Source organism: Phodopus roborovskii, unplaced genomic scaffold, assembly GCF_943737965.1.
Source record: "Phodopus roborovskii unplaced genomic scaffold, PHOROB, whole genome shotgun sequence".
Taxonomy (NCBI): Eukaryota; Metazoa; Chordata; class Mammalia; order Rodentia; family Cricetidae; genus Phodopus; species Phodopus roborovskii.
Window position 1 is genome coordinate 77,951 of NW_026126058.1, and position 26,053 is coordinate 104,003.

At 39.2% G+C, this 26,053-nt stretch overlaps 1 protein-coding gene across 1 annotated transcript in view; it reads right to left on the bottom strand.

Annotated features, from left to right (window-relative positions):
• Positions 1-26,053, bottom strand: part of Cdkl5 (cyclin dependent kinase like 5) — a 115,353-nt gene that overhangs the window by 6,797 nt on the left and 82,503 nt on the right. The window contains exons 10-15 of the mRNA XM_051179371.1: positions 24,683-24,834; positions 17,281-18,247; positions 13,797-13,898; positions 13,244-13,349; positions 8,389-8,512; positions 2,316-2,415 (exon numbers count right to left, since the gene is read on the bottom strand). Coding sequence (XP_051035328.1) covers positions 2,316-2,415; positions 8,389-8,512; positions 13,244-13,349; positions 13,797-13,898; positions 17,281-18,247; positions 24,683-24,834 — 1,551 coding nt within the window. The remainder of the gene's footprint in view (positions 1-2,315; positions 2,416-8,388; positions 8,513-13,243; positions 13,350-13,796; positions 13,899-17,280; positions 18,248-24,682; positions 24,835-26,053) is intronic.

Genomic DNA, 26,053 nt, shown 5'->3' on the forward strand with positions numbered 1-26,053 from the left:
AATCAAGTTGGGCAAGATTTATATACTTTGCTTAGCCAGTCTGGCAAGGGCTTTAGGTGTAATGTTTGTCTGAGGCAGACAAGCATTAAAATCTAAATTTATACACAAGAAAGCCTCAATTCTTCAATCTCCCTATTTCTACAACTTAATCCTATCACAGGACTGTAGGCATGTATCAACAAAACCCCACCAAATTTATAACAGTGGCCAGGAAGATGTATCTGAAGGGTAATGTCTGAAGGCAGTATGTTCTATAGACAATGGTAGTTTAAAGTTTTTTTTTTTTTTTTTTTTAAGCACTTAAGGTATTTTAAGCATCCTGAAGGCAAAGTCAAGCCTATTTCTTCATTTCTTAATCCAGTTTCAGCAACAAATGTAGTTGAGTGGCATTTTGATTTGACATTTCAATCTAGGCAAGTTTCAGTTATGAGATATAGGTGGTACCCTTTTCCACCCCCATGAACATTTCGGAAATACCATGTAACCATTAAAATGAAGAGGTCACACACACACACACACACACACACACACACACACACACACACACACGAGAGAGAGAGAGAGAGAGAGAAAGAGAGAGAGAGAGAGAGAGAGAGAGAGAGAGAGAAGAGCCAGAATGACATTAGGATGGGTACTATTATTTGAGACAAATCACACTCATGAACACAAACACACACACACACATACACACACACACACACACACACACAAACACACACACAAACAATTCCTTCACAAATGCACAGACTAAAAAGCTACAGGGAAATACTAAAATCCTAATATTATTTGTGGTAGGTTTGGCAAGATTAAGAATGATGTTTTCTTTTTTTTTCCACATTGTTTTCATAGTGAAATCTTTTGTAGCTCTGGCTATCCTGAAACTCACTATGCAAAGCTGGCTGGTCACAAAAGCTCTCAGAGATCTATCTGATTGCTTATGCCTCCTGAGTGCTGAGATTAAATATTTGAAATACCATGCCCCAAGCCCACTCCTGGCTTGAAGTCATTTATTTTGACTTACATTTAATAAGCAAGTGAAAGAATGCTTTACAGAGGACTAGATTAAAAGGGGCCTTAAAAATACTTTTAGGGGATGGACAGAGATGATTGAGGTTTTAAGAGGAATTAGCTGCTCTTCCAGAGGACCTAGGTCTGTGTCCTAGAATTCATTTGGCAGTTCACAAAGGTTTCTAACTCTAATTCCAGAGAATCGTATGGCCTCTTCTGGTTTCCATGGGCACCAAGTAGTGAACAAACATATATACAGGCAAAACAGTCATACACATGTAATAAAAAAAAAAACCCAAACCACTTTTAACATCTTTCAAACATCTCTGAGACAAATACCCTTACTATGAGTTATAAACTTTTCTACTATTAACTAAAGAAGGCGTCTTTAGTTACCACTAAGTTATAATTTCTAATTTTCATCTCTCAAAGGGCCTCAGGAGCATTTAGTTTACTCATTTATAAAGTCAATGAAGCCTACATGAATAGGCCATTTTCATTAGTCAATTTTCTTCTTTAAACAAATGAGAGCAAATCTTATGTGAGGTAAAGCTAAGAACCAACTCCAAACCATTTTAAATGGCTAACTCAATGTCACTTAGCTGTGAGGGTACCATAAAATGAAAGGAGCCAGGCTTCTTTTGAGTGAACTGCCCCTACTGCTCTCCTGGAGACCTGTTCCTCCTCCTCACTTTCTCTTATTACTAACTATCTTAGAATTTTTGCTCATGTGGGTCCAAACCCTGATGAGTACAGTAAGGGGAGCTGGTCTGCTGTTCAGATGCGGAGCTCCCCAGGCTCTCAGGTGCAGCCTGTTTCCTGACGCACTCATAAGTAAAGCACCTTCTCTTACTATAGCAAGCCCTGAGATGTCAGATGAAATTGCATCCCTGTGCCTAGATAAGCTAGGGAAGGATAAGGGATGATGTTTATTTATGTATTTCAGGATTTAAATGTGAACCAAACCATTTCCTAAGTTTTTGTATATCTTTATCTTCCCAGAGAGAAACAAATCCCATGACACGTCTCCAGTTTTGACAGGAATCTAAATTCACACGGATAAGTAATTTATTGAGAGAGGCTTAAAGAATTTTCTCACCCAGATTAAATTTCTTCTACTCTTTGAGATTCTTCTGAATCTCGAAAAGGCTTTCTGAGAGGACTGTAGTGTAAGACTTCAGAAAAAAAGTATCAACAACATATTCACATTAAGAAATTAAGTCTAATTGTTCCACGTAGAGTGTAAAATACATCTACAGAATAATCCAGAAACCAATGTCATATATAGAAATTAGTCATGTACTTACTGTTTGAGATTTCTTCTTTTTCTTTTTCATTGACCTGAAAAAGCCTTGCTTCTCCTTTTCTTTGAGTTGATCAGAATGACTAATATTTTCAGGACTTTTCCTAAATGAGAAGACATTTTTTTTTTATCATATGGACCTTTGAATCTCTTGCCACTGTGTGACAAACACAATGAAGACTGAAAATGTGTGATACCAGATTCAATCAGCCATGAAAAATTGAGCCCATAGGTAGAGGTCCTCTAAAAGGCACAGGAGGAACTCAAATCTAATCAGCATGGGGAATGGCTGTTCATTGGCACAGGCTTAATCACACTAACCATTTGAGCACTATTACAAATGCTCTGTAGCTGAATTTTGGGACCATTTCCCTACTCCTGGAAGTCTCTGAATTAGAGATTTTGTAAAATGCATAGCTTAGAGGATGCCTCCTCAGTAACTCTCCATGGAAAGAACAGAAACATTTTCAATACCTTCAGTTTTCTATTTACCTTTTAAAAACAAGCTTAATAAGCTTATTATGAGTACCTTGCCAAGTTACTAAACATAAAAAAAAATCAATGCTGCTATAGAAACATGATAAGCAGAAGTAAAATTTGTACCAAACTGGAAGATGCCTATTTATTTATTAAACCTTTAATTTATACACCTAAATAAAATAAAAGTACTCAAGGAAAACTTGTAGACACAATGAATGTTCTAACACAGTATGTTGGGGAGGGAGAAGAACACTTCTACCTGAAAATACTGATGTTAAAATTGATTCCACAGATAACACTAGGTATTTTAATAAAAACAAAAGATATTCAAAATAGGAAACCAGGCAGGTGTACTGACACATGACTGTTACCCCAGCACTTAGGAGACTGATAGAGAAAGCTCAAGTTGAAGGCGAGCCAGGCTATCTGCCAAGATTGACCCTGAAACAAAAACACACTTAAAAAAAAAAAAAAAAGAAATCCTAAAAGAGGAGGAAAAAAGAAGAAAAGAAAAGGAGGAGTGGTGGTGGGGTGTGTGCAGAGAACATTCTGACTTTTGGCTTATGCTCTTTAAAAAGCAACTGAACTGGTATTATTCTTGAAAAAAAAACCACATATTTACATATTTACATTTTCCCTAAAAGTAACAGTGGTAGAGTTGTTAAAAGTGAGTCAATTTATATTCACCTAACAGTGATGAAGTGATTATATTATCTAAGAAAATATGAGCAAAGCAGCACCCAGCTTATTTTATTAAAATATGTAAGCCAGGAAACTTCTAAATAAACCATTACTGTTTGCATGGCAGAAAACACAATGAAGCTATTAAAAATAAATCACATCTTCAAAGAATATTCACTGACATGAAAGAATATTTAAACTATGATAGTAAGTAAAAAAAAATGATTTTAAGTTTTCTACATCAGGTAAGTCTAAGTAATGACAAGAAGGTATATAGGTTATACACAAGCACTTTCAATATTATTTATTTAATTTTTAATGATGTATTTATTTTATATGTTTGAGTGTACATTCTGATTGAATCTATGTGTACTGCCTGTGTGCCTAGAGCCCACGCAGGTCAGAAGAGGGTTTGAGATTCCTTGGAACTGGGATCATGGATAGTTGTGAGCCACCATTTGTACTGGGAACCAAACTTGGACCCTTTTCAGGAACAATAAGTGCTCTTAACTCCTGAGCCATTCCTCCAGCCCCTAAAAGCACTTTTTAAAATGCAGGGAGAAATTATAATAAAAATCTTGGCTAGAGATTTGGCTCAGTGGAAGAGCACTTGTGCAATATTCACAAGACCCTGGATTTCCATTGCAAGCACTGGGGAACAAATATAGGCCCAGCTTTATGGCATATGCTTATATTCCTAACTATGACTAATGTGGGAGGATCACTGTAGCACATGTGTTTGAGAACAGTAGGTAACAAAGAGATATTCCCCCTTCTCAAAACCCCCCAAACCTTTAAAAGCTCCACCTATGTAATAAAATTATTGGCATTCTTTTTAATTTTTGAGAACAAATACATATAAGTCATCAACAAAGTGCTATACAGCACAGGGTTGGGAATATAGCTCAATTGTTGCTGATGTAGCTAAATTGGTGGAATGTGTACCTAGCATACACAAAGCCCTGCATTTGACCCCAGAACCACAAAACCCACACATGATGGCACGCACCTATAATTCTGGCACCCAGGAGCACCCCAGATGTTGTTGAAATCCACTAGAACTTGTGATTGTAGGCATCAATAAGTTCAAAGTTCTGAAGCAGAAATCCTGTGATTCAATTCAGCCATACTGTAACTAATTTGGGAACTGAGAACAGTACACCTCTAACTTTGAAAGCAAGAAGGTTTAAATATGGTTGCATGGGTGAGAATGGGATGGTGGAAAGTTACAGGTTCTCTAGAAGCAGTTGGTGTATGGCTGGGGAAAATACCTTCTTCATGAATGAAATCTCAGGGGCCAAAAAGGCATTAGAACAGAATTTTAGCGCTAGCAGTAATGGAAAGAAGGCTGGAGATGCCACTCCTAGGAGGAAGTAGAATTCTTCCAGGAAAGACAAATGTCTAGCCAGGATGAAGTAGATAATATGCAAGTGAGAGGCTGGAGAAGTTGAGAGTAAGAAGAGGAAGGGGGCAGGAAACAGATCAGAATTTGCACTTTGACATTTCTTGGTTCTGGCAAACAGAAGATGGATCAAAGAACCTTCCCAGGGCCTTTAAGGCACTGGATAAAGTACATTTTAAATTGAGCAGGAGGAATGAGGAAAAACATTTTCAAGCTGAAGCAGAGCAGGTGCTAGTACTGAGATCTAGGCAGGGAAGGATTCTAGGGGACAAAATCAAAAAGAAATAAATTACCCTTGAACAAGATGAAAACAAAAGACTGGAGCATGAGTATGCTTGCAGCACAACAAGCAGAAGAAATTAAGTCTGAGCAAAGAAGCAGAGACACAAAGAACAAAGCAGAACTACACAGACACGTACACAGAAAACCCAAAGCGAATATCCTGACAGAGGAAGAGAAAGAAAGGGAGAGAGAGCAGTTATGGGGCAAGTACTTGGAAAGCTGGGTGGTGTGCCAAGAAGGAGGAGCCTAAACAAGCAGCATTGAGCCAACCAGGTAAGTGTGGCCACTATTTCCCCATCTGGATGTGTGGCCCCTCTAATTTCACCCAGTACAGTGGGCCACTTTGGGGGGGGGGTCACATGAATTTCAGAGAGGGAAGCTTTGAGAAGAGTTGTGCATCCAGTGACCTAGCTCAACCCAGTGGGTAGTAGCTCTGATCAAAACAGTTATGGCTATGGGAATGAGGGAGAGGACACACAACAAAGGATGAACAGGCAAGGTCTTAAACAAAACTGTGACTCCTATGTCATCTAGCCTAAGAAATATTCCCATTAAGGGAGTCAAGACGAATGAGGGATGTTCAAATATTCATTGTAATCAAGGAAGAAAGGAATTAAAACAAAACCTGACTTAAAGTTAACCAACACTTATTTAGTATTGTATTAGATATTAGAGATAGAGCGAAATCAATCAAGGAGCTGACTTCTCACTCACACTGCTCCCAGACCCCTGGTGGAGAGAAAGTAGGGCTTTTGGACATTAGTATGATCCCTCTGGGAGCAGCATAGAGAAAGAATGGAAGACATGGGGAGCATTACTCTGCCACTTCCCTTGCCTTATCCCCTCCCCTGGCAGTCAACTCTTCTGTGACACGAGAAAGTCAGTGAATGATTCTATGAGAAAAACTGCACGACATACTGACAAGCTACAATGGACACAATATATTCATAACCCTGTTTTAAAAAGCCCCATCATTATTCAAGTGAGTTTCACAGTTCTTTACTTCACTAGTTAGATGTTGAATGAACTCAGTGTATCAACCTTTAACCCGATTTTGGTGGCAGTTTTTCTAGCCTGCTCACATACTTTGTCTTTATTTACTTATTTTTATTTTGCACTTATTTATAGCAAAGTCGATGCCCTTCATTTCATGAGGATGCACTCTAAAGAATACCCATGATGCACTGAATTTTCACAGGTCCATGGAATGATAAACACACCTGCTTTTGCCCCATAGCTATTGCTTGTGATCTTTCTCTCCTCTGCCCACTGTGTTTTTAGCTGGAACCACATCTCATTCCAATGACTTCAGTACTAACTGCTAAAACGGGGGAAGAGGAGGTATAAATAGCTTCCAAGTGAGGATTGAAGTGTCATCCTATTAGTAAAGATGATACATCTGGCTGTATTGCCTATTTTCCTTGTTCTGAGATATTTTGGCTTATCTCCCATTTCTCATGTGGGTTTGAGACAACTGAGATGGCCAGAGTAAAAGCTCTGGGAGTTAAACTACAGTATCTATCTATTGTTTTTAAGTATGACATAGTACCTTGATCTTTCCGTTGCAGAAAATATGTACACTGTACACATATTCTCTTCAAAGAAGAAATTTAAAGTGGAGTACCACTTTAACAGATTGGCCTGAGGATATGTGATGGTTTAAGAACAGGATTTTACCATGTTCATCTAATAAGGCTTTCTTGTTTATGTTAACAAATGCACAGTTTTCTCAGATTTAAAGAATATGGCAAACCAAAGAGACCTTGGTCAAGAAAGAAAATCAAGATGAGTTAAGCTTAATCAAAGATCAGATCATGTTAGATATGATGCATGAAGGAGGCATGCCACAGAAACATTATCAGAAGGAGTAGAGAGCCAATTCACAGCTAGGAGGAATTCTGGAACCATCTTGGACCACATAATAGCAATATTAGAGTAAGAGAAACTTGATGACATCTTAGCTAAAGTTTAACATCCCAACTGTACTTCTGATTATTTTCAAAATAATCATTTACATATACATTATATATACACATGTATATGAATACACACATACACATCTAAAGTTCTATTCAGACAGATTAGAACACATGGTTATCATACACTAGACCCTGCATTCAAGTCCCCAAATCCAAACTAAATCAAACCCCTAAAACATACACCCACACATACCACACCCCCCAAAAAACCCCAAAACACCACACTGCTAACAATGCCCTTTGGATTTCTTTTGAAGTGGGAAGGTATTGAGACAGATTCTCTCACTACATAGCTCAGGCTAGCTTTAAACTGGCAATCCTCCTGTCTCAGTTTCCCAAGTGCTGGAATTATAGGCCAGCACTACCATGCCAGGCCAGTACAGACTTCAGTTTTTATCTGACTTAACCTAATTTTTAAAGGACTATGCTAGTCTATAAGTGATACTGCTTAAGATGGTTACCACTTCATTATGTAACAACCAAGAAAAGACAGTTCCCTCTGTGTATCTGTATCTGATACTAGATATTCTTCTCAGGGTTTGTCCCAGATATACCTATAAATGGCCAACACTGAAAATTAACAAAAGCTATACCCATTCACTTATATTTTCTATACACTAGAAAGAAAAACACAGTCACAAAGAGGGATGGAAGTTTATGAGCAAAGTTAGAAGCCCAACGGTCAACAAACCATGGAAAGATTAAATGGCACTAAGTATAATAACCGTAGCTACTAACATAATGAGTCCTTATGGTGTCAGACAATGTTTTAGGTGCCTTTTTCATATATTTAAATTGGTACATCACTTAAATACCATAACAATTCTAGGAAGAAAGGCTAGTATCCTGTGTACCTGATTCATGTTACAGGTGTTCAGCACTAGGTATGCTCTCTAATTTTCAAGCTTCAGTGTGTATGGAATGGAAATAGCCCATATCTCAAAAAGGGAAACTATGAGAAGTGAGACAATGCACAGAGAGCTACAAAGTGACAGTACTAAGTTCATTGTCAATAAAAGAATGTATGATGAAATACTTATCTGATAATAAGTTTTTCTTTTACATGCTATTTAATAGAAATTTTGAACTTGAAAAGAAACTATAAAATCCCTTAACCTATCATATTTCCCTTATTCTTAAGAAAGATAGGCCTAGTAGGAAAAAAAGAACACTAAAACGTTTATCCTGAATGCCTTTGAATTCCCAGATCTACAATTAGTAAAAGAAGAGTAAGAACAAATAAAAACACTCACCATGGATCGAATCCTGGCTGTCTTTTTGAATGATTGGTACCAGAACTGCTGTCAGATGGCAGAGAAGAAACTCGGGTAGAAACATTATTTTCATGGAAGGAATTGTCTGGTCGTGGAGATGGCACTAAATGAAGAAGAAGGAAAACAAAATGTTACTGAGGTACCTTTCTGCTTGAAGGAGTTCTAATGCTATCCCCCTGTATTTTCTTTCACACAGAGTCATAGTCCTCAACTGCCTTACTCCAACTTCTGTTTCCTGAGGGTGGAGGTGGTCCAGACAAGTTTCACTCCTCAGCTCCTTACATGGTAACCTGCAGGGGTCAGTTACAAAGATTTCCAAACAGAAACCTGGGCTGTCAGCTGATGCACTGCAGAGCACTTGCTGACATTGTAAAATGGGACATCATTTAAATTATAATAATTATAGCCACTCTCATCCCCACACCATGGTTTTTGACATTCTTTGAAGTTGCATCCTTTTTTTTTTTTCAAGACAGGGTTTCTTTGTAGTGTTAGAGCCTGTCCTAGAACTTGATTTGTAGACCAGGCTGGTCTCAAACTCACAGAGATCCGTCTGCCTCTGCCTCCCAAGTGATGGGATTAAAGGTATGCACCACCACTGCCAGGCTGAGTCTTCCTCATTACAGATAAAACCATGCAAAATCTATTCTTAGCCCAAAAAATCATCCTTAACAGTATGTGTACCAGGATACACAAATTACAGTCTAACCCCTGACAATGCAATGGTGTGCCACTTGAATGCTTGGATTATAAGGAAATTTGCCATTTGAACAAAAATACTAATTTTCTAAACATTCTCATGTAAAAAGGAACAAAATATAAACTATCATATATTGAGTGATTTTTGCTTTGGGAAAAGGGGTAACCACATTTTGTCAATTTCTAAAGTTGGCTGTTCTATAAATTTCCTCACAAAAGTAATATGTTGCATGTTGTATATCAAGATCAGTGACAGCAAGCAAGGAAGTGCTATATGTAATTACCGTGCTCAAAAGGCTGGGGCAGGAGGACTGACATGAGAGTTCAAGGCCAGACTAGGTCAGAGTGAGTGGGTTCTAGCTCACCCTGACTGGGTTACAGTATGGGATGCTGTCCCAAAATGACAATATATTTGTGTATTTATACAGTGAATTGCATACATGTATTATAGGGTTGGCTTTTTTTTTAGCTAAATAGTTAATAGTATGATTCTTTATCACTTTTTCAGATGTTATTACTGTTATTTTACCTACCTCCTCATTTATTTATTTCAGCTCTCCCTCCTTAAAGCGGCTCCCTCCCATCCCTGATCAGATCACTTGTATCTGCTATTACCTTCTCTACTGCTCCCTAACCCCCTCTACCTTGACAATGGTTCCTTTTTAATTCCATGATTGCTGAACAGAGCACAGGGATCTGTGAACTGGAACTGCCCTGAGGAGTAGCTCTCATGCTACTAGAAGGTGCTATGCAAGCTTGCCAAGGAGGGAGACACTAACAGTTCTACTGTGGTGTCTTGAATAAGAAGGGCGCATAGATTTGAAGCTTGGTCACCAGGGAGTAGCACTATTAGGAGGTATGGCTTTGGAGTAGGTATACCTTTGTTGGAGGAATTGTGTCATTGGGAGATGGACTTTGAGGTTTTCAGATGCTCAAGCCAGGCCCATTTCTTTATTCCTGCCGCCTACAGATCTGAATGTAGAACTTTTAACTACCTCTCCAGTACCATGTCTGCCTGTGTGCCACCATGCTTCCAGCCATGATGATGATGAACTAACCTCAGAACTATAAACAAGTTCCAATTAAATGTTTTCTTTATGAGAGTTGCTGTGGTCATGGTGTTTCTTCATAGCAATGGGGACCCTAAGACAGCTACCCAGTAACAATGCCTATGAACCACATCAATCACCAGCATGGCACAATAGCCCCAAGGATGTATATCTTGCTAGTAACCAACAGCTCTCTAATTACACTGAAGACTGGCTCAACAAGAGGAAAACCATGCCTGGTACTAGAAATGTAGCTAACTACTCAGTGCTAGTGAAGTCATGGTTATTGCAGGAGAATCTACAACTACTAATTTACTAAATCATCACAACCCCTAACAACAATCTATAAACATTTGTCCTTATACCTACAGGCAAGTATAGTTTTTACCCCTCATCAAGGAAACTACAGAAAACCACAACCAATCAAAATACGGAGTTGTAGAGCCTAGTCTTAATTGATGCAGCTATAATACATTCCTGAACCCGATGTTTTGGAAATATTGTGGAAGAAAAGTAAAAAGATTTTAAGAGGCATAGAATTAGAAAATTTGCTGTGAGATTGTGTCTACCAGGAACATAAGAGGCTACACTCATAAATCTCACCAACATGCCCAAATGTGAGTTGAACAATGACAACATCAAAGAACATGCCAAAGTGGACAAGGAAAAGCCCATGAGGCCTCAACCCTACACAAAGAACTATAGGCAACTGAGGAAAGCTAGGAGCAAGAGAGGTGCCAAAAGGTCAGCCCTGAAAACATACAAACAAGTAACATTATATGAACTGAGCATCTTTTATTTAGGAATGAATATATACGTGAAAAGAGAGACCATGAATTTGAATGACAACAAGGTAGAGCATATGGGAGAGTTTGGAGGGAGGAAAGGGAAGAGAAGAATGTTGTAATTATAATCTCTAAAATAAAATTAAAACAACAAAAAGTGACACCATTTCATTTGCCTCTGAATAAGAAAGAATGAACCTATTTTAGAAACATCTGCTTAGATATATCTAGAAACATCTGTTATCTCTTTAAACTGCCATTTTTTTTTCTCTAGGACTTCCCAGTATCATTGAAAGAACAGATGTTTCCAGGTGTTTCATTTAGTTGAAACTTTCCCTTACATTTCTGAACTTTTAAAAATTAAAATGTTCTACTTGTCAAATCTCCAAGTAGTTTATGTGTGGTAGAATTATTTTAAGATGTGTTACTTTTGTTTATTCTGTTGAACATTTGTGTAATGAAGTAAAAATGTGTTACTTTTGTTTATGCTGCATTTGTTTAACTATATGAAGCTTTGATTCTTTGCCTGTCTAAAACACCTGGTGGTTTTAGTAAACAGCTGAACAACCAATAGTGAGGCCGGAGCAAGGATAGGTGGGGCTAGCAGGCAGACAGTATAAATAGAAGGAGAAACACGAATGAGAAGATCAAGGAGAGAATAAGGAGAGAAGAACATCAGGGGTCAGCCACCCAACAACCCAGCAACCCAGCCACTCCACCACCCAGCCAGCCATGGAGTAAGAAGGAAAGTAAGATAAAAGATAAAAGCCCAGAAGGAAAAGGTGGATAGGTCAATTTAATTTATGAAAAGCTGGCAAGCAATAAGCCAAGCTAAGTCCAGGTACTCATAAGATTCTGTGTGATTTATTTGGGAGCTGGCTGCTGAGTCCCTCAAAAAGCCAAAAGATAAAAAGCAACCCACTACAATTATTAGATAAAGGAGGTGCTTTTCCTATATTAATCAATCCAATCTATTTGTAACCAAAATAGTATTTCCAAAAGTCAAAGACTAATTTATGGATTTTAAACTCTACTTCAATTTTATTTTAAAGTATTTCCTCTAACTGGGCATAATAGCACACACCTATAATTCCAGCCCTTGAATACAGAGACAGAAGGATAGAAGTCAGCTGGAAGCCAACCTGGTCTAAAATGTTAGACCCTCCTCTCCAAAGACAGATATTTTCTACAGTTGTCTGTAGAAACAACAACTAGGACATTTTAGAAGAAAAACTTATACTGAAGATGTCCTTATTCATGTACAAGACACAAATTTGAATTAACTTTAATCTGAATTAAATGTCATCATGGAATGGGGGAAAGACATTAAGAAGCATATTTGATGCTGAGTGCTTTTCCAAAGGTAGAGTTGGGAGGGACTATGGTAGCCTAATTATTCAATATACATATATTCCCGAATATAATTTCTATGTATTCTTTTGGCTTAGATCCCTAATTTTAACAAGCAAACAATTGTCTGTGTCCCCTCTGACCTTAATTTCTGAACTTCTTCGAGCTGTCTTTCTAAAACAATAGAAGGAGCAGGAAGTCAGGCAACGTAGACTTAAAAGTCAAGGCTATGGTTGAGTCTTACAGACTTTGTACACTGAGCCTCCTGCCCACTTCTCCACAAAGACACTGGGACTCTCAAATATTTGGTACTTTATCATCACACAGTTACAACATAAAGGGATCACCTTTCTCTATTGACTCTTTCCTAAATTCACAAACCCTGAAAAACATCTGTCTTATCATCTGTTCAACAACAAAGTATATTTTTAAAACTATGTAAATATTCTTGAATTTTTCTTTAATAAAGTTAATGAATATTTATGAAGCTGTGTGAGGCAGTCTCTGCCTCCCTCTTTCCCTCCCACTGGGATCAAACCCAGAGTTTCATGCATGCTAGAAAAGCACTCTATCACTCATCTCCATCCTGAGAATTTGGAATATCCAGGAGGTTCGGAACCTTGCAGAAGAACACAGAGAACCAGTGCAATGTGGTTGCATTGTATCACAGACATACATGAGGGACCCTGAATGGAACAGAGAAGAAATACTACTTCTGGAGTAGGGCAGGGAAGACTGTCACAGTAGAGAGGATCTTAAAGAAAACAGACAAAAACAACAACTGGTGCCAGTAAGAGAGTAGTGTATTTCAGGCCATGAGATCAGTGGCAAAGAACTATTAGATGGTGGCAATGCAGAGAAGAATGCTGTTGGTCTGACAGTGAAAACACAGTGGTGGACAAGTAGATGTACTCAGCAGAATACAGAGGTGGAGTCTAGTAAATATCTTACCTCTATAAAAGCTACCAACTCTCCTTGGGACAGGATCATTGTACAGATGCCGATTTTCTTTGGGAGCCGTGCCATCGTCAGAGTGTGGGTCATGGTACACTCCACCCTGAGGCAGGAAACAAGGTTATAAAAGTTAAAGCATGGATTGATGATAGAAGCTTAGAACAAAGCCTAACCAGTGTCTAATAAGTTTTGATCATTTTAAAGGAAAACTCAGGCTTATGTCACGAAGAAAACTACTTCCTAAGTCAGTTCAATTTATTTAGGGGAAATTGGGTACAGATAAACTTCAAAAGCTAGCTAGGCTGGAGTGCTGCACAGTGAATGGTCCTTACAGACCAACATAAGATGTAGCAACTCTGGTCCTGCCTCAATGTGATGTGCCAGACTTGTTCACTCCCCATGGGGGACCTCACTGTCTCTGAGGAGTGGATGGGGAGTGGGATGGGGTAAAGTGGGGGAATTGGGAGGAGGGGGACCTGGGATTGGTATGTAAAATAAAAAAGAATGTTTTAACAAAGAAAAATAGATGTAGCAACTCTAGAGCTCAAACCTCAGACTTCTGACGGGTGTGGAATGAAGAGGTGCCTTCTCTGGAAGACTCTTTAACAGAAGGTCTTGCCACAGTCATGTCTGGAGGAAGCTGTTCTCCAGGCTGCAAGTTAAATACAAAAGGATTTATAGAAACTTCCTACCCTTAGGGACAAAAACTCATCATGGTCTTCATTTAATATAGTTAAGTTCTTAACCACCTACAATTAAAATCATAGAATGGTTTCAACATAACTCATTCAATAAAACATAAAGTATCTGATGGGTGTAAAATAAGGCCAACAAATTTTAACAGATAGAAAGTGAGATTAAGGCAAGTAGGGAATACATTAGTCTAAAAATAGTTTAATTAATTCTTTAAAACAACAAAAGAAAGCACATTTTTATCTAGACAGTTACAGCTCTAAGCAGTATTATGCTTAGAGATTCTATCAGCCAGTCTAAAAGTGTGTTTACAGATTTTAGGCTGTACTCTCTGAAAGGGAAGGTGCAGAGGCAAAAAGTATTTTCTAGGAGACTAACACAGTAGATGCAGGTGAAAGTAAATGTTTTGTGAATGCAAAAAAGAAAAAGAATAACCCCTCTTAATGTTTTTTGCCTTAAGAGTTCCCAACTCCTATAGTCTATGGTGCTTCTTGCTCCTTTATCTTCTCCAGGACAGCAGCTCAGCTGATCAATGCATTTCTTAGGACTGACTATGATGGTGCCTATCTCGAGAGATGCTCCCACTACCTAGCTCCCTCTCAAGTAGGTGAGTCACAACCCCAACACCGCAGAGGGTCCTTAGCAGTACCCAAGGTGAAAGAAAATACATCACATTTTGTACCTTGGGTGGGAGCATTAAGGGATAAAATTAGAAGAAGTTAGATGCATCCAGCATCTATATATTGTGCACAAAAAGTATCACAAGCCTAGATGATATACACAAAAATGTTTTAATTTAAAAACTGAAGTAAGATTTGGTATTTCTCCCCCTTCCTTCCTACCACCATATTTAGAGTATTCTGGAAAGAAATTCATTTAGTATAGCCTTTCTTCTTTCTAAGTTGCCACCTGCACTGTTGACAAAGGCCCAGAGAAAGATTTTTTTTTAAGGAAATGAGTTATTTACATTTAAACTAAACTCTGTGAGGGTCCGCGTGGTTTTGAAAGTGGCTAAAATACTTTACATGAGAATGAGTGCCATGATTTACTCACTACCCTTGTTACCTTGCAGGCCTCCCAGCCCACTTCTAGTCTTTAATTGTGGCCTTTCTTAAGGCTTGGCACTGCTCTTCCTGAACTGGACTTAAGTAACAGCTGGATCTGTGCTAAGCCCCAGCAATTGTTTATAATTAGTTTATGACCACTATGTTCACAGAAATTCTTTTTTTCTGAATTCTCAGAAAGCCAGTAATTTGTCCATTTTCCAAGGGAGACTGCTTTTTGTTTTCCTTTTCTGCTTGACACTTGTCTTGATGCCAACACAGCCTGCTTGGTTTTGACTTCCAACTCTCTTCTATGGGCAGTGGCCAGGTCCTAGAGATCTTTCTAGACACTCCAGGTTCTCTTATCTCTACAGGGGGTTCTCAGGGCCACTTTGTCCATTCCCATAACTCCACTTAAAGCCCCTGCAAATACTCAACTCCTGCCTCACCCTTAACTGGGCACCTGGCCATCCTGCCAACATTTTATACTTGGGGACCTGGAGACTGTCTCAGAATCCCAGCTCTACTTTGCACTACTAGTTGGGGAAAGTTGGGCAGGTCAGCCACCTCCTGTGAGCCTCATTTGAAAGGAAAAATGTTGTTTTACAGAGCTTATAAATCCCTTTCCAACTCTGAAAAAGTGCTCCTAGGACAGACACCATGAAGGCTCCCTTCACTACTACAGTGGGCAAGTCCTGTTATGTCTACTTTTCTATAGTCCTTGAGATCCACTCTGCTTCCATACTGGCACTTAATCCTGAATACCCTCTTCCTCATTCGAAAATTGTTCAGCTCGTACACTTTCATTTTAATAATGTGAAGCCAGTTGGGATTCATGTAGCACCAAGTCTTCTTGGAATATCTTCCCTCCTTTCAACCTCTTTTCTGCTACTATCAACTTTCCTCCCTAAGTGAAATCTCAACCTTCCCAGAAGTATCTGCTTAGATTCTACCTCCTCTGCGATCCTCCAACAAGACTCAGGCTGGATGGACAGAATCGCTTCCATCTTTCTTTTGAGACACTAGTACACTTCTACATGGCTACTGGAATGAGGTTTTACAATATTAGAAGAGATCACTTGTTGCCAAATATCCCCTGCCATTTAACATACTTCAGAACGACAGAGACACTTTAATTTCATCTTTCCAATCAGGGCTTCCTGTGGGGCTTAGCTCAGCTTCACTCTTCAGCCATTCATGTTTCTGCACTGAAGCCATTTCTGATTGTTCCTATTCACAGTGATTCCTCCCTGTTTTCTATGCCTATTCGTAGCCAGTGTTCTATTAATGTAGGCTTCAGTGATTTTATAATTTAGCTTGCCATGCAAACCCAATGACCTGAGTTAGATCCTTAGAATTCACATGGTCAGAGAGAACCAACTCCACATGCACATCATATGTGCATTCCTTGCCCCATGTTATACATATACACAACGATGAAAAAATACATAATTAGAAAAATAATCCAAAGGGGACAGAGAGATGGATGGCTCAGCAATTATGAGCATGAACTGCCCTTTAAGAGGACCTAAGTTTGATTCCTAGGACCCATGATGGGCAGCTCATAAGTTCCTGTTACTCCAGCTCCCAATGGACTCTGCAGATACCTGTACTTATGTGTGCATATCTAGACATAGATATACACACAAACACGTAATTTAAAAATGTTTAAAAATCCAAAAGGCTGGGGAATTTTCATTGACCATGGCCAGGAGTTAAATTTATCTAGTTTAAGCTAAATAAAATTCAGTCAAGATACTTGGTATTAGCAAAAAAAGTTTAAACAAACATGGTTTAGAAAGAGTAAAGAAAAACACCCCAAAATTTTGAAACAACTAAAACCTCATTCATATTTCTAATTTCTATAAAAAATAGCAAAATTTCAGAAAGGAATATTTAAAAATGGATTAGTAAAACCAAACTTGAGATGTCTTGAGCACTCAACAACTGATTTAAACATTTAAATAATAAATATTATTACTTTTGAGACAGGGTTTCACTGTGTAGTGTATGTAGTCTGGCTTGGAACACACTATGTAGATCAGGCTAGCCTCAAACTCACAAAGATCTACCTGCCTATGCCTCCCAAGTTCTTAAGTATTGGGACTGTGCCTTTGTATCTGCTGCTACACACAGCTAAATTATTACTATTTTTAACATAAATTATCCAAAGATTGCTTTCATTCACAGTCCCAATGAAAGCAAGGCTGATTGCAGTAGTAAAACTGCATAGCAACCTTATACATGTTCCCTATAACACTTTCCAAAGATAAGCCACCAGACAAATCAAAGTAATACCTGGGGTGATAAGAGCTGCAGGCTGTTTGCTCTGGCCGCCATCCCTTGCCCTATGCTCAAGCTTCCATCAAGGCCTTTAGCTCTCACTTTGTCACGGGTCACATACATGGAATGTCTGTGAGGGCGTTGCTGAGAGGAGAAGGGGCTGGTGTAGCCTAGACCATAAGAAAACGATTCATGAGGTGCAGACAGCGAATGTGAATGGCTGCTGTCCATGTGTTCAGGCAGCTTCAACTCTTCCATAGTTTTTGAGTGTCTGGTGGTAGTTCGGCGTGAGTCGAGAGTGCCCTCATTGCGGTTATTTCTACCTGAAGGGCTGAGCAAAGTTCTTGTGTCGCTGTGCCTGGTAGGGGTTGGGCTGGTAGGAGAGTTCAAGTCTAAGCAACTGGATGGGAAGTATCGACTGGTATTAGTCTCTGTGATTTGGGCTCTGGCTTCTGAAAGGTTGCTCACAGACTTGGAGTCACTCAATGCCCCATGGCTTTTGGCCTTCGTCCTGTACGATGGACTCCTGGAGGACTGGGGGATGGTGTCAATGTAGCTGTGACGACTTTGCTTCTCACCGGGCTGCAGCGTCCCAGCTTTGCTCTGGGAGCTTTCCATGAATGAGTGCCTGTTCTGCTGAGATCTGCTGCTGGACTTGAGGTACTTGGTGCCTGGACCTTCTGAAGGCTTTGGGTCAATATTGAAATCAAACTCTGTTTTAGACTTGGCTTCTTTTGGGCTGAGAAGGTGTGGTATGTTGTTGTTTGTGAGATCTTTGCTGGAAGACCCTGGCTGGGTGCTTGCTTGGTAGGTTTTGGTGTGCATCGGGCTGAGAGTAGCTCCAGCAAGGTTTCCATTCAGGAAGCTTTCATTTGCAGGAAGGCCTTCATCAGCCCGGGGCAAACCCACACTTAGGTTCTGAATGTCCTTGCTGTTGGATCTGTGGTGAGTCTGTAAAGCAGCACCCTTGCTGGATTGGTTTCTATGTATAAAACAAAAGAGGCAGATCAGTTTCCTTCAATAGGGGAAAAAAGTATCATGTTGAAAACAAATAAGTAAGATTCAGTAAAGCAAGAAGAACATACTAAAAATACCAGGAAGGCTTAGAACACTGTGATGGAAGGAATGGAAAGAATTAAGAGCTAGAGGATGGGGAAGGAGTGCTGCTTTCCAGATCTGATCATCTTCACCTGGAGAGTAAAAGGTTTGGGGGGGCTGTCATAGTCTTTGGTGGTGTAACCACTGTTGCCTTGCTCCCACTCAAGCTAACAACCCCTTACCATATTCATGAAGGCAACACTAATTAAATGCCGTAGGCTGAGCACACACAGGCCATGAAAGTCACACAGGGACTTGGGAAGAATGGATTTGTTAGAAGGAGTAACAGGATGAGAAGATACTAGGAATATTTTAATAAGAGAATAGCATGTGTGTGAGAGAGAAAGAGAGAGAGAGAGAGGCAGACAGAGAGAGACAGAGAGATTGTAAAAGAATAATTTTACTAAAGAGCTGAAAAATGACTAAAATCACTAACCCTATCAAGTATGTCTCTATCGGGATCTAGGAGAAAGAGAAGGGGAGGAGAGGAAAGCAGGTGGTACTAGGAAGATTGAATCAGGGAAGGAATAGACGAGAAAAAGAGAGAGAGAGAAAGAGAGAGAGAGAGAGAGAGAGAGAGAGAGAGAGAGAGAGAGATACCATAAAAGAGGGAGCCATTATTGGTTTGAAGAGAAAATTGACTCTAGAGAAATGTCCAGAGACCTACAAGACTGACCCCAACTAACAATTTCAGCAACAGTGGGAAGTCTACCATAAATGCCCTTCCCTGATAATGAGATTGATGACTAACTTACCCACCATCATAGAGCCCTCATCTAGCAGCTGATGGAAACAGAAGCAGACACCCACCGCTAAACACTGAGCTGAACTGGAATCCAGATGCAGAGAGGGAGGACAAGACCAGGCTGCAGAAACCCACAGAGACAGCTGACCTGAACAAGGAGGCCCCCAGATTGATAGCTGATAGCTGGAAAACCAGCATTGTACAGACTCAGACCATGGGTCTGAGCAGTCTAAGGGATCTCTGACAGTGGAACCAGGATGTATCCCCGGTGCATGAAAGGACTTTGGGAGCACATTCCCCATGGAGGGATACTCCCTTAACCTAGAGGCAGGAGGGAGGGCCTAGTCCCTACTGCAAATGACAGATTTAGATGACCCCTCCTGGAAGGCACCACACTTCCTGTGGAGTGTGGGGGGATGGGATGGGAGGGTGGTTGGGGGCCATGGGAGGGAGGGAGAGAGGGAAGAAGGGAAGGAGAGGGAACTGGGATTGATATGTAAAATAAGAAAGCATAAATAAAACAAAAAATATGTCTCTATCAATAACAAGCAAATTTCTCAGACTAAGTCACTCAGCAATGAGCACTTCCTGATGTGGTTGTTTTGGCATCCTTAAATGTGTGTCTAACTTGCTGGCTGACAACAGTCACTAAGGGAGTCAGCTAAAATATGCTTTGGCTATGATTGTCTGGTTCAGCATAGCTAGTAAGAATAAGGCAGTTAGAAGACTGGTGGAAACACTAGACTTGAAGGTTACTGTGTTCCTTGAACTTCATTTTGTTTGTAAAACCTGTAGTCTGTCTCAGATACACACTCACAGTACCTACACACACACATGCCAACATCTCATCTTCAGCTTGTATCAATGAGTGAGGATTTCAATGATGTAGAAGAAAATGACAGCCTGAAAGAAATGTGACCTGACTAGCAAGGTTTGTTGGAAAACATGATGATCTGTGTTTATGTTTTAGAGAAGTGGCAATTACTTGGGGCTCTTGAGATAGTTCCTTGTACATTTAACAGAAATGCATCACTAACTGTTCAGATATTTTTGTGTAAACTAAACAGGAATTCTATACTGGAACACAGGGTCTTAAGTGCTAATTGCTTGGTAAAAAAACACAATTTAGTCTCTTCTTCATTTCACACTTCATTATTCCAAAGTGACTGAGCCCTTCTTTAGGGCTCAAAGCTTCATTTCCTACCTAGTGTAATATACCAATAGCCACCCAGAGAGAACCCTTGTCCTTTGTTTGAAAGCTGAAATGGGCATTCAAGAAGTCAGCTTGTTCTAATATAACTAATCAAAAGATGAGACTGTAGGCTTGAGATAGGTTACAAAGTTAGTAACACTTTATACAATTTCATTTTTTTCTTACTGTGAATTCAGAAAATGTTGCAAGTATTGCTACTGGTGAAGATGGATCAATCTGGAAGAATTTATTTCCACCAGACGCTAATTGGAAAAAAAGTCCTTTTGGACTTCCATTGCTATTTTATCAGAATGGCAACCCATAAAACTATGCCTTCTCATTTCCCCAGATTTAGAAAGGAATTACAAAGAAAATTTAAGTTGTGTTTTCTGTTACATGATATACAGAACATATATCCAGATCAATAAAGTATGGTGCCATATACAATAGTATCGTCTGTAAGACTGATTTCAGGGATGTTAAAAGAATTTAACACACACACTCATGCACACACTCACATACGCATGCTCACACGCGCGCGTGCGCGCACACACACACACACACACACACACACACACACACCAGAGCACGAGGATAGAAAGAAAGAAATGGGAGGATTTATTGAGGATACATTACAGAAGGTACCCTGGGTAAGCTATGGGACAGAGAGGATCTAGTGTTGGGATGAAGGACAAGTTCTTTTCATAGCAGTCCAGAGGAAAGTGGCTAAGTCTTATTGGATGATGCATATGTGCCATATCTAGATGACTAGTGGACATTTTATTATTTTGCCAAGAAATAAATTGTGTTTTTTTTTTTATTTTGAGTCTAGTCTAGCCTAGCTGTATCTTCCCCTTCATATTAGTTACCTGTATACAGACATGAGTTACTAGGAGCCAGTCTCTAGATAATTTGCTCTAAGAGTGTAACTAGGGATTATTATGCTTATTATGGTTAATGCCAATAAGATAATGGTCCTGCTTGTAGACAGACAGCAGCCTTTTTTCTGAGATCCACCTGCTCTGATGTTATAATGGCTCAGCAGTACACTCCATCCAACAGCAGCATGCAGCCAGTCTATGTATCCTAAAGGCATCAGGTTTTAAAACACCAGAATTGCCTGATTATTTACATCTTGGTAACCAAAAGATATCTCAGCAATGTTCCAAAAACTCAATTATGATATATAGTCTTATCCATAGATATATCTGGGTAAGTATGTTGACTATTCTCTTCTCCTCTATCCAGTCCTAGGCCTTAAGAGATGAGGTCCCTCAGGCTCCTATCTTTTGGTAGGGCTGAGCTAGGGAAGTAAGTATCACAGAAAAAGGGAGATGGAGGCTGGGGGGGTGGAGACAGACTTCCCTGTTTCCTCCTGGCCAGGCACCCTGACTCAAGTTCTAATTCGATCCTTTCACAGGGCTCCTTGTACCAAAATCTAACTCTCCCTGGAATCATATTCTCTCTGTGTGTCTTCTCTCTCTCCTCTCTCTCTCTCTCTCTCTCTCTCTCTCTCTCTCTCTCTCTCTCTCTCTCTCTTTCTCTCTCTGCTTTAGCTTCAAAAAAGGGTCAGGGAAGGATAAAGAACAGTGAAGAAGAAATCTGTTAGATCTGCTAGAACCCTTAGAATTACTACTATAGAAGTCTACATGTGATCTTACACACATTCACAGTAATACAAGAAAAAGGAAGCTATAAAGTTAAAGTGAAAACAGTTGTCAAAGATCAAGCTTTGTCATAAACAACTATGCTTCATGTTTTCATCTCAGGATTAATTGGAAGCTACTGAACTCAAGACATAGAACAATTTCTATGTAGAAAGGCCATCACATTATCTTCACATTGGAGCTCTGCCAAAGCACAACAATAAAAAGCAGCTTTGAAAATTCCATAGATCTCTTCCACACACAACTGCAAAAAAAAAAAAATCTATATTAAACTGACAGCCACTTACAAAGATTTAATATATAAATCACTCCATCACTTGTTTGTTTTCTAGACGGGGCCTCATGTTGTTTACATTAGCCTCAAACTGCTCAAGGCTGGCCTTGAATTCACAATTCTTCTGCTTCCTGAGTGCTGGGATTACATGTGTGCACTACTGCTGGCTATAAATCACTCTCAAATGGTTAGCAGAGTAGAGACAAATGGATAGACAGTTAATGTGTTTACTTAAAATAAGTTTAAAAGCAAAGATAGCCAGGCACAATGATACAAACCTATAACCCAAGCACTTAGGAGGCTGAAGGATAGCTACAAGTTCAATATACCATACTGGTATATTCCATAAATGAACAAGCAAGCAGAGACAGAGACACAAACTATATTAATAGGGGGCAGGTAGTAAAGCAGGACCATCAAGAGGACTGGCACAGTCAAAATGACATCATACTATGCACAAGGTGAAAGGAACCTTAGAAGAGCCCGAAGGTGACAAGCAGTGACTGAATAATGACTGAATCACTGTCTCCTAGAGGCAAAATGACTTGGGATGTGGGGTGACAGTGCATCTCCAGTAGAGGAGTGTGTGAGTAACAACCAGCAGATATAGTGTTATGAACACATCTAAAATGGTCTTAAGGCCTGTGTTGAGACACCAGCTAGAATTCATATACCTGGCAAGATAGTCTTCCATAGAGTAAGTATGGATCACAGACAAGACTGGCATCAGATGATGTAAGATTACTAAAAGAAAAAACACTTAGGACTTTCCCTTTTGATATATTCAATATAATATCAATATGTAAAAATGAACTCTTACAGAAAATTTTATTTACTAATAATTCCTACTGTCAAGTTAGTATTTGTAAGACTAATAATATACAGGCCTCCTTTCAGACTACAGATCATAGCAATGATGACTACAGAACAACTCACAAATTTATCATTGGTCTACCAAACTTCATATCATTGGGATAATTTTCTTTGTAAATGTAAATGAGGGAAGTCATGTGTCATTTCAAATATAAGGGAGACTAAAAGCCATAAACCAAGCCAGGCTTGATCCCAGAGAAGATACAAGAATAATGTTAACCAGCCAAATGCAAAGGAGCAACTAAATGATGACAGTTACTTCAAGGCTTAGTATACTAAAAGCTTGTGGATGGGAACAACAAACCAACCAACTAAGTAAGAATGGCTGAAAGTTGTGCCAGAACAAGTAGCTTGCTTGAAGAGTAAATAGCTCTGCAACAGTTACACTTTCAAAGTTAAGCAGAGAAAATTCAGGACCAATGCTTCTAACCTATGGATGCCCTCTCCCAGGCCTCAAAGTGCTAGGTATTGACCTTTCAAAAGTCCAGTCTATTAAGAATAGTTTTCCATATACAGAAGGAATTTGTGCATGTGTGGTAGTATTCAAATTTTAAAAGCTTCATTGTTTTTGATTTCTTAAGTGAAACAAATTACTTCTATATCCCATATATAAAAATCCTCAGATGTCAAAATTGGGTTCTAGAGGAAGAAGGAAGACAGGGAGCTTACACAGAACACCATTTTCCTGGAAATGCAGTGGGGGGTTTCAGGGCACAAAATTTATCTGGCTGATCCAATAGAGGGGAGGAGAAAGAAGGGAGAGGGAGAGAGGGAGGTAAAAGGGGAAGGAAGAGAGCAGGAGGAGAAGGAGGAGGAGGAAGAGGAGAAGGAGGAGGAGGAAAAGGAGAAGGAGAAGGAAAAGGAGAAGAGACAAGTTTTCAGCCAGATGTGGTGACAAGCCTGAAATCCTGGTACTCAGGAGGGAGAAGCAGGAGGAACTCAGCAAGCCTGAAGCCTGTCTGACTACCTAATGAGTTTCTCAGGGCTAGGATTACAGGTACGCCCAAGCAAGAAACACATATTTTAAAATACTATTTTCAAAAACTGATTTTAAAATGAACTACTTTTAATTATTGACTTCACTATTTTCATATGCTTATTTTTATTAACAAAACCCATCACCTCATTTCTCAACTCAATGATTGAAAGGCAAGAACATTAAAATCCCAAAACCCTTCTAAAGAGGTTCAGTTGCAGTATCCCCCCACATGCGTTCAGTATCTTCTTTTCCTTTCAGGAACCCTTTTCCCCTGTCATTTACACAAAATCTGCTAGGTTAATGCTTAATGCTGTCTGTGATGCTGGAAACTGAGTTGCTAACTCAATGCTATCTTTCCAAGGGAACACACAGGTCTCCATCATATACTTGTTAAGTACAAGAAAGTCTTCAAGAGTCCCACACAACTCTTTAATTATAGTTCTGAATCATGTAATAGACATGCAGAAGATATTTTTGAATAAAGAGGGCTTTCCTTCTTTTCGCTAATTGCATAATTTTAGCAGCCACCTCCTCCACCTACTTATAAGACCATGCCTGCATTTGTATTTCCTTAGAAGGGAATATTTACCTATTAGACAATGTGCTGCTTTCCACATGATAAGGTTTCCTTTTCGTTGACCTTGAAGGAGAGCGATCCAAAAGTCTCTGGGTTTGAAATGTAGGGTGATTCAAACACTGCTCTGTCAAGTATCTGTCAGCTGGGTCCAACTTTAGTAAATTCTTAGGAAAGAAAATTATAGGAATAGAAAGAACAAAGATGAATTTAAAATTTTCTAATGACCCTATCTTTTCTTCCTAGAAAGGAAATATGTGGTCACTGCAAAATACCTAGCAACAGTAGCTCAAGGAAAGAAAAAAAAATCATCCAAATCACCCACAATCTCACAATTAAAATCCTCCTGGTAGAAATCATTCTAACCCTGCTTGTGAACACCATATATAGTCTTTTTGCTATAATACATGGCTCATGATATACACTTGTTTTTAGATCCCATTCTTTCCACTTACTTATACAAAAACATATAACTTAAACATTTAAAAATAATTGCATTATTCATCTTTCTACTGTCTTCAAGATACCCAGTTATTCTCTCTGGAGATAGCTCAGATCACTAGTTCCCATACATTATACATGAAGTACATTATATACATGAGGTATATTCTGCACATACTTTCATCTGATTCCTTTAATTTTACCCCAATAGCTGTAAGCATGTAACTGTATGTATTTAGTTTCCCTTCCACTTAGCATATGATGTTCATTCCATAAGGTACAGAGCTTTAATTGTGTGTATACTTTATATTTTGTTTCCAGAATTTCCAAATGACAAATACTCCCATTTTTTCCTTTTTACAATACGATTTTTGGGAAGGGTGAGGATTGAAGGCAAGGCTTTGTGCATACTAAGCAAGTGCATTACAACTAAGCTACATCCTCAGACTTTACACCAAGGCTTTAAATGATTGAGTGGAAGCTTGTGATATAGATCTATTATAATTTACTTAGCAAGCATCCTACTACTAGACATTTGAATGCTAGCCACTTTTCATTTATGGTTAGTACTATGACAAACAAACCAAAACAAACAAACAAACAAAAAAATCCAACTCCACTTGAAATCGAATGGACTCTGAAAGGTGGCACTGGTATGAATGCATAACTCTAAAGAATCTTTTCTCCATGCTTGCTAAATTACCACTTAGGAAGTTTGTCTCAAATTATACTCTTCTCAAAAAGAATAGGAGTCTATCAATTTCTAGGTACCTTCACCAACAATAGGCATTCTCATTCTTCTTAGTAGTTGTAAATCAGATACTTAAAAGATGCTAGCTCACAGTTTTTTTTATTTAAAATTACTAGTGTGTGTATATGCATGTGTGGGTGTGTGTGCAGTTGCCCTCGGAGGCTATAAAAGGACATGGATCCCTGGAACTGAAG